General features: G+C 45.6%; 1 protein-coding gene across 3 annotated transcripts in view; it reads right to left on the reverse strand.

Moving 5' to 3' along the window:
- Positions 1-14,423, reverse strand: part of VARS2 (valyl-tRNA synthetase 2, mitochondrial) — a 40,819-nt gene that overhangs the window by 26,212 nt on the left and 184 nt on the right. For 2 of the 3 annotated variants that reach the window (XM_081852397.1, XM_081852396.1), the window contains exons 2-13: positions 12,033-12,409; positions 9,961-10,045; positions 9,662-9,762; positions 9,042-9,163; positions 7,848-7,914; positions 7,095-7,192; positions 6,619-6,700; positions 5,406-5,525; positions 5,203-5,314; positions 3,370-3,458; positions 1,493-1,583; positions 495-622 (exon numbers count right to left, since the gene is read on the reverse strand). In XM_081852397.1, coding sequence (XP_081708523.1) covers positions 495-622; positions 1,493-1,583; positions 3,370-3,458; positions 5,203-5,314; positions 5,406-5,525; positions 6,619-6,700; positions 7,095-7,192; positions 7,848-7,914; positions 9,042-9,163; positions 9,662-9,762; positions 9,961-10,045; positions 12,033-12,293 — 1,356 coding nt within the window. In that variant the 5' untranslated portion in view covers positions 12,294-12,409. Of the gene's footprint in view, positions 1-494; positions 623-1,492; positions 1,584-3,369; positions 3,459-5,202; positions 5,315-5,405; positions 5,526-6,618; positions 6,701-7,094; positions 7,193-7,847; positions 7,915-9,041; positions 9,164-9,661; positions 9,763-9,960; positions 10,046-12,032; positions 12,410-14,423 lie in introns of those variants that run through there. The other variant, XM_081852398.1, reaches the window with a different exon arrangement.

The raw sequence follows: 14,423 nt of genomic DNA on the forward strand, positions 1-14,423 counted from the left end.
CGGTAGTGGCACCCACCCTGTGGAATGCCCTCCCAGCAGATGTCAAGGCAATAAACAACTATTTTACTTTTAAAAGACAACTGAAGGCAGCCCTATTTAGGGAGGTTTTTAATGTCTGACACTGTATTGTTTTTAATATTCTGTTGGAAGCCACCCAGAGTGGCTGGGGAAATCCAGCCAGATGGGCGGGGTATAAATAATATATTATTATTATTATTATTATTATTATTATTAACAGACCCCATTTAAGACATTTTGGTACTGGAGCACAAAATCCAAATGTCACCTCTCATGTAAGAAATCCATCCACATTGAAGAATCAAAACAACTGCCTTCCAGTTAACAGTGCCTCCGAATCTGCCATCTTTGGCAAGCTACATCAGTTAGGTCAGCCCCAATGCGGAGGGATGTGTTGGCAGCTGCAAACGGCTCTTGCTGCAGTGTTCCAAGCAACCGGAAGCTCACATGGATGCCCCTTAAAAGGCCAAGCTTACCTGTAGCCAATCCCCACACTCGGCCGTCATCGTGCCATCTTCCGCAATAACCGAGATGAATGGCAGGCTGTGCCGCCGAGCCAGTTCGTAGTCGGCATGGCTGTGTGCTGGGGTCACCTTCACAGCCCCTGCAAAGATGGCGAGAAAAAGTGAGAAGGGGCATCTCTGAGAACAGATACCCCATGCAGGACGCCACTGTTCATCACACTGAATGGAGACTATCTCCTCCAACAGCTCCCACTCTGGAGACTAGCAGAAAGTGCTGCGTAAGCCACCTAGGCCAAAAAGACAGTCACAAGGGATGAGCTGACTCGTGTCTGTTTTTAAATTTGCACAAGAGTGTTATGTATTGAAGTTCTCACCCAGGCCACCAGGGAGTATTGTGTACAGTGGTACCTCGGGTTAAGTACTTAATTCATTCCGGAGGTGAGTTCTTTTTTTCCCCTTCATTTTTTTTTTATTGGTTTTCCAAATTTATAACAAACAAAAAACATCAACAACAAACAAACAAACATACAAACATTTATCCTAGCTATATTAGCTCCACTTTTGTTAAAATTGTTGGGTGACTTCTGCCTATAAAAGCAGGCTGGCTGAGCTGTTTGTTGTTCAGTTCAGTTCCAGCTTACTTATAAAGAACTACTTGGATAAATCTCTGTGTCGCCTGCTACGTCCACCCACTACTTAATAAAGACAACAGTTTGGGGAAACTTACACAGGCTGGCAGCTCAGGCAGATGGGGCCGGGGGGAAGAGAGAGACTAGAAAAGTTCTGCTTTTTGAGGAAAATTCTGCTTTTTCGCTTGAGTAATCCCATAAGAAGTTGTTTGTTGCTCATTCTAAAAGACAGCCCCCAGCGAGAAATCGGTGCTCAGCATTTGAGAAACATCTCGCTGGACTCCGTGCAGCTAAATGAATTCCGACCTTCCTCGGAGAACCCGTGTCTGTCTTTATTGACTGCAACAACACAAACATCCAGCTTCCAGAAAGCAGGCCTACCTGTGCCCATCTCCTGCTGCACAAAGGGGTCCGTAATGACAGGAAGGAGACGGCCAGTGAACGGGTGGCAGAGTCTCTTGCCGTGAAGGTGCTGGCAAAAAAAACCCCAGAAAGAGAAACCAGGTAATACTGCAGTCAGCTCTCAAGTAAGAAAAAATTCAAAGGAGCTCCCCTTTGGTGGTGGTGGGAGAGTCCCACACATAAACTGTCCCAATATGCTACCCATAATGCTTCTGGCCACCCCAGTGAGCAGGGCAGCTGTTTCACACTAACTGATCCCTCCTGCCCAGTATTGCCTGATCTGCACACCCAGATTCATCGAAACATAGGACGTTTCCTTGCACTGAATCTTCTCGCTTAGTACTTAAGACTGGCAGTGGCTCTCCAAGGTTTTAAAGCAAGAGTATTTCCCAGCTCTATCTAAAGACACCAGGTACTGAACTTTGGACCTTCTGCATGCAGCGCAGTTGATCCACCTGCATTGTAGGGGGGGTTGGACTAGGTGACCCTCAGAGGGTCCCTTCCAATTTTACAATTCTGATTTTTTAAATTTTTTTAAGAATGTTCCTTAACTTTAAATCATTTCCCATTTTTAAAACTTGAATCCCCAGGCTCCCCCCCCCCCCCGGTTTTCAAAATATTTCTATTCTTTCTGCTGCTTCTAATTACATTTTTCCAAATTCCTTTTATATCCATTTTCAACTTACGCCTTGTTACATTTTAAGTGTTATAATATCTACAGTGATCTTTAAGATACTCTATAAAATTTTCCCACTCTTCACTGAATTTCTCATCATCTTGGTGTCTGATCTTCACGGTCATTTTTGCCATTTCGGCATAGCCCATCATCTTGGTTATCCAATCCTCCTTTTGTTGGGACTTTTTCTATTTCTGGGCAAAACAATACTGTGATTCTATCACTCAGCTAGCGAGAGAGAGAGAGAGAGAGAGAGAGAGAGAGAGAGAGAGAGAGACTCACAGGCCAACAACCCAAGGTAGGTAGAGATTTTGTGGCACAACAGCATCTAAGCCAAATTGAGCCACGCAGTCCGAGTGGGAAACTGTTTTCACAGGAATGTTTGTTGACTCATAGGAAAATTTAGTCAGGTCTGCTGTCAATGATGGGTTGCAGGATTATACAGCTCTCTATCCCACTCCATCTCTCTTGCTCTGTGTGTGCTATCCAATCTATCTTTCTCTCTCTCTCCTCTGCACCCCATTTTTGTGGGCTGCATGAAATTAATCTGTCACAGGCTGCCCATGTCAGGTTTCACATCTAGTTCCCCCAAGGCCTCTGCCAACCAGTTAAGAACTTAATTTGTTCTGGAGGTCCATTCTTAACCTGAAACTGTTCTTAACCTGAGGTACCACTTTAGCTAATGGGGCCTCCCGCTGCCACAGTGCAATTACTGTTCCCATCCTGAGGTAAAGTTCTTAACCCAAGGTACTATTTCTGGATTAGCGGAGTCTGTAACCTGAAGCGTCTGTAACCCGAGGTACCACTGTATGCATTTCAAGCTGGGCCTTGCTATGCTTTGAGTCCAGGCATTCCCACTTGTGCTGCGCCCCTGAAACTACGGTTCCATGGCCCCATTGGAAGGGAGAACAGGGCACAGAAGTCTTGGATTTGATTTGATATCCCGCCTTTCACTCCCTTTAAGGAGTCTCAAGGTGTCTAATGTTCTCCTTTCCCTTCTTCCCCCACAACAAACACTCTGTGAGGTGAGTGGGGCTGAGAGACTTCAGAGAAGTGTGACTGGCCCAAGGTCACCCAGCAGCTGCATGTGGAGGAGCGGGGAATCGAACCCGGTTCACCAGATTACAAGTCCACCGCTCTTAACCACTACACCACACTGGCTCTCGCTATACTGGCTTACTCTATACCGCGGGTCATCCGGATGGACAGCGACTGCCACGTCTCCCAACATGGTCTCCGGACGGGTTGTGGCCACAGGAAGTTCCTCGCCTGCCGTCAGTCAAAGGAAGCAGAGACCAGACAGGGGGAAACAAAGGTGTTTTAGTCAGAAAGGTAGCGTTCCTGTGGGGCTCGTCAGCACACAAGATGGGGGGGGGAAAGGATGTAGCCATGTGAGGAGAATGGGATGTCCATTTATGCTGCCTTATTTACTTATCGGATTTCTTACACACCCTTTCACCATAAGGCCTCCTCCACCTTTAACCCAACTGAGCAAAATCTTGGCCTGCTATCTTACACTGCCCAATAGCCAAGCTGCATCTCTTCCCGTTAATTACCGTATTTTTCGCTCTATAGGACGCACTTTTTCCCCTCCAAAAACGAAGGGGAAATGTGTGTGCGTCCTATGGGGCGAATGCAGGCTTTCGCTGAAGCCTGGAGAGCGAGAGGGGTCGGTGCGCACCGACCCCTCTCGCTCTCCAGGCTTCAGGCAGCTATCCGCAAGCCTTCTGAGCGTGGCGGGAGTTCCCACCGGGCTCCGAAGGCTTGCGGATAACTGCCTGTTTTGGGGGCTGGGGTTGGGGGAAGCTCGGGCTTCCCCGTCCCAGCCCCGCAGCTAAAAACAAAGCCGCGCGCAGCTTCTCCCAGCTGGAGAGGTTGCGTGTGGCTAAAGAGGAAGCCAAGACAGATGTCTTGGCTTCTTTGCTCTTTGGGGGTGGGGTGGGGAAATTCCCCCCCCCTAAAAACTAGGTGCGCCCTATGATCCGGTGCGCCCTATGGAGCGAAAAATACGGTAACAAAAGAGAACCAATCGATTGTAAGAGATTCTGTGGGTTTTTTATCAATAGGTTGCCAACTGAAACATCCAAGAGTCCCAAGAACTGACTTTCCCTGTAAAACACAGCTGGGAGGGTATCTTCCACGTCTATGAAAAGATAGCGTGTCTCAACCTGGACCTGACTGCATTCAGCGCTGCAGACAAAGCCTTGGAACAGGGAGATAAGGGTCCTTCGCAACTCTCAGCTGTGATGCACAGTGATCTTGAACCAAAATCTCTCCGCTAACCTACCTTTCAGGGCCGTTGCAAGGTTAAAAAGCAGGCAGGCTCACCTCGCCCCTAGTGTGGCTACCTTGAGTTTCTTAGGAGGAAGGGCAGGATTGCAAATGTGACAACAGCCTTCTGTTTGTTTATATGTAAAGGAAGGCCTTGAAAGAGGCTAACACGATTGAAACAGGTGGAAATTCAAAATCAAAAGACTAAAAATAGCAGTGAACATAGCTGACCTTAAACTGTCCCCATTCAAGTTCATATCTAGGTTATTACCAGCTTCCTCTCTCCTCCATGATTCTACTATTTGTAGGCCACCTTTCCACAGCTCAGGGTGGCTTACAACATAAAAAAATACACCATTGCAAAATAACAAAAGTAGTCATAACACAATACAGTCATACCTTAGTTTTCGAACAGCCTAGTTATCAAACATTTTGGCCCCTGAACAATCGAAACCTGGAAGTGACTGTTCCGGTTTTTGAACATTCTTCTGGAAGCCGAACATCTGACGGGGCTTCCAATTGGCTGCAAGAGCTTCCTGCAGCCAATCAGAAGCCGTGCTTTGGTTTTTGAATGCTTTGGAAGTCAAACGGACTTCCGGAACGGATTCCATTTGACTTCCAAGGTACGACTGTAGATAGAACATTCAAAGATACACAACCAAACCAAACCATTTCAACATAAATAAAAAATAAAGATACAAAAATAAGCAACAGGAACGACATCTTGCTGTTGTTAACTCACCATCCTCTCCTTCCACTTTGTAGGCAAATGTCACCAAGACCCCAAACGGCACTTTGCCTTGGAGTCCGGGCACAGAGAGCTCTGTCCGTCCTTTGAGCTGCCTGTTCTCCACCTGACAGGGACACCATCCATGAGTCACCTCGGTCCTAAAGAGCACCCCCTTCTCCCAGCCACCGTGTGCCGCCAGACTCCTCCCCACTCACCTCAATGTCAGAAATGGCCGATCGCAAAGTGCATGACCAGTTCACAAGACGCCTCTCCCGGTACACCAGGCCCTGCTCATGCAGTCGCACGAAGGCTTCAGTCACCGCTTGGGAGAAGCCCTAAGAAGGAAAGAGCTGTGGTAATGATGGAAGGAGGCAAAGAAACAATGAAGGCAGCTATAGCCAGTCTGTAGCAGCAGCAACAATGACGGAAGCCACAGTCTGCACCCGTTTCTGCATCAGCTTGCAAATTACCTGAAATCCACGGAAATTTGCATTATTTTCATCCACCATTTCCCCTTAGAACACACCTTTATTTATATTCAGATTTAATACAATGAAGTTAACGAAGAGGTAAAAGAAAAAGATATGTTGCTCTGGCAACTGTAACAGCATTGCTCATACAGTGGTACCTCGGATTACAAACTTAATTCGTTCCAGAGGTCCATTCTTTTTTTCCCTTTTTAAAAAAATATATAAATTTTATTAGTATTTTTCCACCCAACAACACAAAAATATCAAAATATATCAATACACAACACACAAAAACTAACATTCAACAAACAAACAAAAAACAAATCCATATCTTACAAGTTAATAATATAAACACTGAAAAGAAAAACAAACGTTGACTTCCACCAATCCCATAGCACCTCCTTTACCTCTCATTGTGTCTTCCTGTTTTCCTTATCATCTCTATCCTAGCATCTAGATATAAATCCCTCTTTCTTATCCTTTCACTTCACAAGGTTATTCCAGACTCAGCCAGATTTCTGTCCTCGAACCTTGACTTTTAAGGTATGCGTTTAGGCACTCCCATTCTTTTTTTACTTCACTTTTGCCGGAGGTCCATTCTTAACCTGAAACCATTCTTAACCTGAGGCGAGCTTTCACTAATGGGGCCTCCTGCTCCTGCTGTGCCGTGTGATTTCTGTTCTCATGATGGGGGAAAGTTCTTAACCCCAGGTACTACTTTCAGGTTAGTGGAGTTTGTAACCCGAAGTGTTTGTAGCCCAAGGTGCCACTGTATTTACAATTGCAATTGCCAAAATGCTACCTATTTATATCTTTCTTGTTTCACGCAGAGACAGTACAAAAGAAGCAGAACTTGATACGGCATCAGAAACCAAAGGAATCAACCACAGACTGACATTCCTATAACACACATAGTTACGTACAAACCACATTTGCATTTTCAGAGTCTGCTACTCACAGAGTCCATGGTGAAACAGACTCTGTCCCAGTCCAATGAGGCTCCCATCACCTTCAGCTGCTGGAATATTTCGTTCCCTTTCCTGATCTCAGGAGAAAAAGCAGAACAAAAGCAAACCTTTTATGTACAGAGGTAAAAGGAAGAACAAAAAGGAGGTTTTTCTGTTTGGTTGCCATGCAAGAAACAAACCTGCTCTTGCCTTAAGCTAAAGCACATTCCATTTTATGTAATTTCCACACACTCCTCAATCTATCCTTGGACCGCCCCCCTATCCCACATTTAATAATAATAATAATAAAATAAAATAACAACAACAATTTATTATTTATATCCCGCCCATCTGGCTGGGTTTCCCCAACCACTCTGGGCAGCTTCCAGCTGAATATTAAAAACAATACAGCATCAGACATTTAAAAATTTCCTAAACAGGGCCGCCTTCATTTAAGGCAAATGGCCTGAGTCCCTCAGATACTCACTCCTCTTTCCAGTTCCAGACCTCCTGGAGGAATTCCTCGTGCTTGAGCTCTTTTCGGAGGACTCCCCTCTCCTTCCAGATCTTTCTTTCCACCACAGCCTGGCCAGACAACAGTAGAAAACAACGGGAATCTGAATGCAGCCCATGCAGGAAACTTGACTAGAACCCTACACTCTCATTCCACCCCCCTCTAAGGCTACCATCCTAAGACGACGTGCTAGGAACCAAGCCCCATTAGGTAAAGTGGGACCTACTTCCGTGTCAGGAATGGGGAACCACGCGATAGGAGCCTCTCCTGGTATGCTCCTGGGACCGCCTCTCCTGGTATGCCCCGCAGAGGACCTTAAGGTCCACAAATGACAACATTTTGGAGGTCCTGGGTCGCAAGGTGGTTAGATTGGTCTCAACTAGGGCCAGGGCCTTTTCAGTACTGGCCTCAACTTGGTGGAACACTCTGCCACAAGAGACTAGGGCCCTGTGGGACTTGACATCTTTCCGTAGGGCCTGCAAGACAGAGCTGTTCTGCCTGGGCTTTGGTTTGGACTCAGTCTGACCCTTATGTTTCCCTCCCCTTTTGGTTTTGATCTATGGGCTACTTTTAAAATGAGGCTGCATTTTAACCTGCATTTTAAATTGTGTTTTTCCCCCTATTATGTTTTTACTGTAATTTTACTGGTGTTAGCTGCCCTGAGCCCAGCTCTGGCTGGGGAGGGGAGGGTATAAATAAAATTTATTTATTTATTTATTATCTCACCTGAGTGGCAATCCCAGCATGATCGGACCCTGGAACCCACAGAACTTTATAGCCTTGCATTCTTTTCCTGCAAGACATTGAAAGACCACAATGCAGAACTCAGCAACTGCCCTGCTGCTAAACACAGTGACCTGATGCCAGATCAGAACCAGCATCTCTAGAAATAGCATAGCTGCCCCCCCCCAAAAAACCAGCATAAAGAGGAAGCAGATCCCAAGGACAGAGCACAGAGAACCTCAGGTTCCGGGGCCAAATTCAGCCCACCAGCCCTCTCTGCCTAACCCTTGGCACACTGCTGAGGCCACGCCATGCTCTGCAACATCCTCAAGCACTTTTGCCTTGCTGGAACATGTCCCTGCTCTGTAATAATGCCTCCCCATTTCCTGGACGGAGACAGATGCCTACGGGGTGTGCCTGTCGAAACCTATGAATTTGGCATAGCTGGAACACAGCCTTCTGTACAAAAGTTAAGAATACTAGAAGAGTTCTAAGTTGGATCAGGCCAATGCCCCACCCACATTTGGTGGAGGAATAAGAGAACACTAGAATACCACTTTAAACAGTCATGGCTTCCCCAAGAGAATTCTGGAAGCCCCGTAAATCAGGCTGTGATACATTCAAGACGGTGGACCCCTCTCTCTAAACCAGTGGTTCTCAAAGGATGTGTCACGCCACAGCCATGTGGCAGGGGAATGTGGCAAGTGTGGCGGGGAAGATTCAAGTACAATCGGAGAAACATTTACATATTTCAGTGTAGTGTAGTTCAAGATAATTTTTTATTGGCAGAATATATTTTCAAAAGGAGAGCAAGAGCACCAACTGATGCTTTTATGACTCAAACACTGCTAGCCGTTGTTTCTTTTCGTTTTCCAATGTATTTCTTATCAATGGAAAATTCAGCATGGTGTCAGCAAATTTTTATTCTGAAAATGTGGTCCGGATAAAAGAAGTTTAGACTGCCCACTGGAACCAAGGAAGCTGCCTTATATCAAAAGCACGGGCTCTTTTTCATGAGCTGCAGACCCCCCTCATGCATATTCGTATACCTGCTGCAAGCCACTCACCCTTATATCTTAAGGGGTTTGATGGCCATAAATCTAAAAATGAATACATGAGCAAGAAACATGAAGCTGCAGGGGAGCCATCGGCTGCCTGAGGCAAAGTACACACATGACCACGCAGAGCATCACTTACCAACGTACCAGAGCGTCTTCAAGAGCCACGGTCAAGGCGTGGCCCAAGTGCAGGGACCCCGTGACGTTTGGCGGAGGGAGAGAGAGCGAAAACGTTTCTGGCTTCTGATGGGGCAAGAGGTACTTTGGGAAAGAGAAACAGGAAGAGAGATCAGCAGCCTCCAAGGTCAGAACAGCCTGGTGGCTACTGCACCATCAGGGTACCATGGCAGAACCGCTAATTTCAAGGTTTGGCAAAAAAAAAGTAAGGGGAGACCTGCAGGCAAGGATCTAAGGCCCATCTAATCCCAGGATTGAGGAGGCTTTTGTGTGCAACTGAGTTAAACCCCGTGATGGATGAAAATAATCCAGAGTTAGTGCATTCCCAGCAGGTGCTGGAAGTCATTGCTTGACAGCTGTAAGTCGTCGGTTCCACTGTCAAACTCTCTATTTGGTTTTTCTCCACCAAAACCTACTTTTCTGTTAACTTCAGCCCTTTGATTATTACATCTAGTGTTCCTCTGGGGTCATCATTTCTGCCATTCAGCCATCTGTCAACTCTCAAGGGCAGCACACCTTTGGTTCACCTGTTTACGGCACAACCCACCTAAAACCACTTGTTTACAGCATCGATTTTTCTACCTGGTGCTCTGGTTTAAAAAATCCCTCCTTCACCCACCAGGAATACCAAGCAGCTTCAACATAGCGTGGGCTATACGAGACGGGCAGCGGTGCCGAGGTATCTGTGGGAAAGAATGCAACAGAGGGTACCTGTTATTAAACCAAAAAAACCAATAATGCGTATTTCCATTAAATCCCAGAACTGATCTGTATAAAATGTACAAGGTGTGGAACCCAGCATTCTGAAACTACCGGCTTCCCAACAGACAGATGCAGGAAGCTATGGAAAGGGCAAGGAGTTCTGTTTCCCCCACTGTTACCTTTCTTTTCTCCAGCTGCAGTTGGGATGTCGTACAGAACGGTGCTTTTCAAGGTTCGGCCCCTGGCTTGGTTTGGCGGCTGCTCCTGCAAAATACAGCAGAGACAAGATGGCTCTCAGGGCGGGGCTCATGCTTTTCCTCCGCATGGACTCAAGGGCATCCTGATCAAATTTGCAGATGACACCAAACTGGGAGGGGTGGCTAACACCCCAGAGGACAGGATCACACTTCAAAACGACCTTGACAGATTAGAGAACTGGGCCAAAAAAGATTAATTTTAACAGGGAGAAATGTAAAGTATTGCACTTGGGCAAAAAAAATGAGAGGCACAAATACAAGATGGGTGACACCTGGCTTGAGAGCAGTACATGTGAAAAGGATCTGGGAGTCTTGGTTGACCACAAACTTGACATGAGCCAACAGTGTGACGCGGCAGCAAAAAAGCCAATGCAATTCTGGGCTGCATCAATAGGAGTATAGCATCTAGATCAAGGGAAGTAATAGTGCCACTGTATTCTGCTCTGGTCAGACCTCACTTGGAGTACTGTGTCCAGTTCTGGGCACCACAGTTCAAGAAGGACACTGGCAAACTGGAACGTGTCCAGAGGAGGGCAACCAAAATGGTCAAAGGCCTGGAAACGATGCCTTACGAGGAACGGCTAAGGGAGCTGGGCATGTTTAGCCTGGAGAAGAGGAGGTTAAGGGGTGATATGATAGCCATGTTCAAATATATAAAAGGATGTCACATAGAGGAGGGAGAAAGGTTGTTTTCTGCTGCTCCAGAGAAGCGGACACGGAGCAATGGTTCCAAACTACAAGAAAAAAGATTCCACCTAAACATTAGGAAGAACTTCCTGACAGTAAGAGCTGTTCGACTGTGGAATTTGCTGCCAAGAGTGTGGTGGAGTCTCCTTCTTTGGAGGTCTTTAAGCAGAGGCTTGACAACCATATGTCAGGAGTACTCTGAGGGTGTTTCCTGCTTGGCAGGGGGTTGGACTTGATGGCCCTTGTGGTCTCTTCCAACTCTATGATTCTATGATACTAATGATTCTATAAGTCCTACTTGGAGATGCCGAGAATCAGGGTGGATTTGATTTAAATCAAATCGATTTAAATCACAATTTAAATCACTAGTCAGTAAGACTTGATTTAAATCATTTTTTTACAGAAATACTCATTCTTGCTGGCATAATCTTAATATTTACAACCAGATGAAGGTTTCATTTTTGGAATAATAAACTTGCACAATTATTACACAAATAATTATTACCCAAGACTTGTGGAGTATTCTGCTCACAAGGTTGCACTTTCATTTTCACAGCTTCACACTTAGCTACTTGTGCAGATCTATTCCACTCCAAACAATCTATTCATTGAACCTCTTGGAACTTAACATTTAAGAGGTAAGGGGCTGATTCTGTGTATATAAATTTGCAAAAGAACAATGGGATTAAGGGTTTTCCCTCAGCTCTGTATGTTTATTTTATAGCATTTTCCCTTTGAAGAAAAGGCATGTTATCTCTGCAGACACAATTTCACACTTTTGAGAACTGCAAAAACAAGCCTCTGTGATAATATATTCTCATTAGAAAAACTGCCCCAAATAATCTTACAGAGACCTCTGGAAGAGCATGACATTGCGAATGGATTAATGGAATTCATTTACCAAAGAATTTAAACACTGCATATAAAACCACATGCTACATAATTAAAAACAAACCCTTATTTGCTGATGAATAGCCTTTGGACTATAATGTAACTTAAATGGAAAACTATCTTTAGAAAGATTTTTCCTCCAAAAGCATTTTATTTTTAAAAATCTGATTTGAAATTAAAAAATCTGATTTAAATTTTAAAAATCCAATTTAATTTTTTAAAATCCATTTTTAATTATTATTTTTTAAAAATCATGACTTTTAACAACCCTGCTGAGGATTGAACCGGAGATCCTCAGCATTCAAACCAGATGCTCTCCCTCTGAGAAACGGCTCTTCCTCACTCGACTCTCCCCTATTAAATAATTAGCCAAAGTGGGGACATCAACGTTGCTGGTCCTCCAAGCACCGCCTCACCTTAGACCCAGCAAGCAGCCCAGCTTCAATGGCCTCTAGCCTCTCCCGCTGCCGTTTCTGTTTCTCTGCCTTATTTTTCAGGTGGGGCGTTTTCCTTGCTTGGCTATGGAGATCTGTCGGGTTTCCTTCAGGCTTCCTTGCTTGGGAGTAAGACCTCCAAACGCCAGGCGCCCCACAGCGCCTCTTCTCAGCCCAGAGAAGCAGACGGCAGAGAGAACACAGGTGCCGGACAGGCCCAGCATTGTACTGGGGCAATGGCATACTTGAAATTGGACGTATTCAGTTCTCAGGCATGAGAAGCACACCTCTCTCACAGCTACCTGACTCGCAGTGCCATAAGCTCTCTTATCCGTCTTTGCACGGTGGGTAGGTGGAACCTGCAGAAAAGAAAACCAAGCAAACTAAATGTTTATTGAATATACGGGGGGTGGAATTCTGTACATTTGAAAACACGGACAGCATTAAGATAAATTCAACATTGAAAATAAGTTTTGGTGGATGCAATAATGTAATACAGTGGTGCCTCGCAAGACGAAATTAATCCGTTCTGTGAGGCTCTTCATATAGCAGTTTTTTCGTCTTGCGAAGCAAGCCCATTGACAGTTTAGCAGATTAGCGCTATTAGCGGTTTAGCGGCTTTTAGCGGATCAGCTGATAAGCGGCTTATCAGCGGATCAGCTGATAAGTGGCTTAGCGGCTTAGGAAAAGGGGGGGAAGGGGGGGACCCGCAGGAACTCACAAGACATTATTGTCTTGCGAAGCAAGCCCATAGGGAAATTCATTTTGCGAAGCGCCTCCAAAACGGAAAACCCTTTCGTCTAGCGGGTTTTCCGTCTTGCGAGGAGTTCGTCTTGCAGGGCACCACTGTACTGAATGGCTTAGCTCAGGGGTTGTCAACCTGGTCCCTACCGCCCACTAGTGGGCGTTTCAATAGTCTAGGTGAGGAGGAGGGGGTTCTATGGCCAGGGGTCCCCAAAGTAAGGCCCGCGGGCCGCATAAGGCCCGAGGGACTCGTTTATCCGGCCCGCAGTGACCCCCGGCGCCTGCTCTTATCGGTGCTGCACTGCGTGGCTGCCCCATTTGCGCATGCGTTATTTGCGATGCACATCCGGGTCGGAGGAGGCCCGTGCACATGTGCACAAACTATTTCCGGTGCTCCTCCAACCCGGAAGTGCACCATAAATAGCGGTTGCACACGCATATGGGCACGCACTCCCCCGCCCTCCACGCAATTGGCGCTGGAGACACCGGCCCGAGGCGCGGTAGGTTTGCTGACCCCTGTTCTATGGCACAAGCCGAATCCTCCTTCCATCGAGCACCGGTGGGCGGTTAGGAAATTTTACCATCAAGAAAGATGCCTAACCCTCCCTCTCACCCAACCAGACAGAAATATGACAATTTTCTGAAAAGTGCACTTTGCTCTCTGCCATCAGACATCTGAGGACACCCCAGTATAGGGAAGTTTTTTTATGTTTCAGATTTCCTTTTGGGTGAAGACAGGGGCAAGGCAGGTACGGAGTAATTCTGCCTTCTCTTTGTCACCGAATAGCATTTCTCCATCCTCTCCACGCTGAGGACCTACACTAGTGGCCAAAATTCTGGAAACCTTTTGGGGAAAGTGTATTTCCGAGGATTGATGGCTCATAACACCCAATTGGCTCTCTAACACTCATGCTCATTGGCTACACTCAAATGAAGGAACGCTATTGCATATCAACCTAAGTCCTAAGCAATTTGTGCTTCCCGTTTCTGGTTATTTGGCTATAACATTTGATAGAATACAAATAATTGAACAAACTTTGTTGCATTATTTGGCTATAACATTTGATAGAATACAAATAATTGAACAAACTTTGTTGCATTACATTCTTCATTAAATTAACTTCCCATTGATATATAATTTTATGGTATTACTCCCCCCCCCAAAAAAAAGTGGTGTTATGAGCCATCAAACCTCAGAAATACCCTTTTTCAAAAAGGTTTCCACAATTTTGGCCACAGGTGTGCTTGTTCTTCCTCTTGCTTCAGACATAGCCAACCCAATGAAATACAATATAAGGTACAGGTTTCCAAAACACATACAAAATCACTTGAAATCTGCCATGGTCTTGACCGATCCTTTAAGGACATTTGTTGCATTTTCTTTGTGTCTTTTTTAAACAGACTGTCATGTTCTTTTCACACATTATGGCATTCGCAAGTCACTTTGAGACATTTTCTTGCGGTGAGCAAAAAAAATAAGAAATCAATGCCGAAAATAGGAAACAGCCACGGTGCCAAAAAACAACAACAACAACTCTGCGCTTCAGAAAGAAAATGTCAATCTGAAATACTGGGGCGGGGAGAGGCAACGACTCCGATCAGGTCAGAGATCGAGACATGTTTGCAATT

The sequence above is a fragment of the Podarcis erhardii genome, assembly GCF_964252035.2.
Source record: "Podarcis erhardii genome assembly, chromosome: 2".
NCBI classification, from domain to species: Eukaryota; Metazoa; Chordata; class Lepidosauria; order Squamata; family Lacertidae; genus Podarcis; species Podarcis erhardii.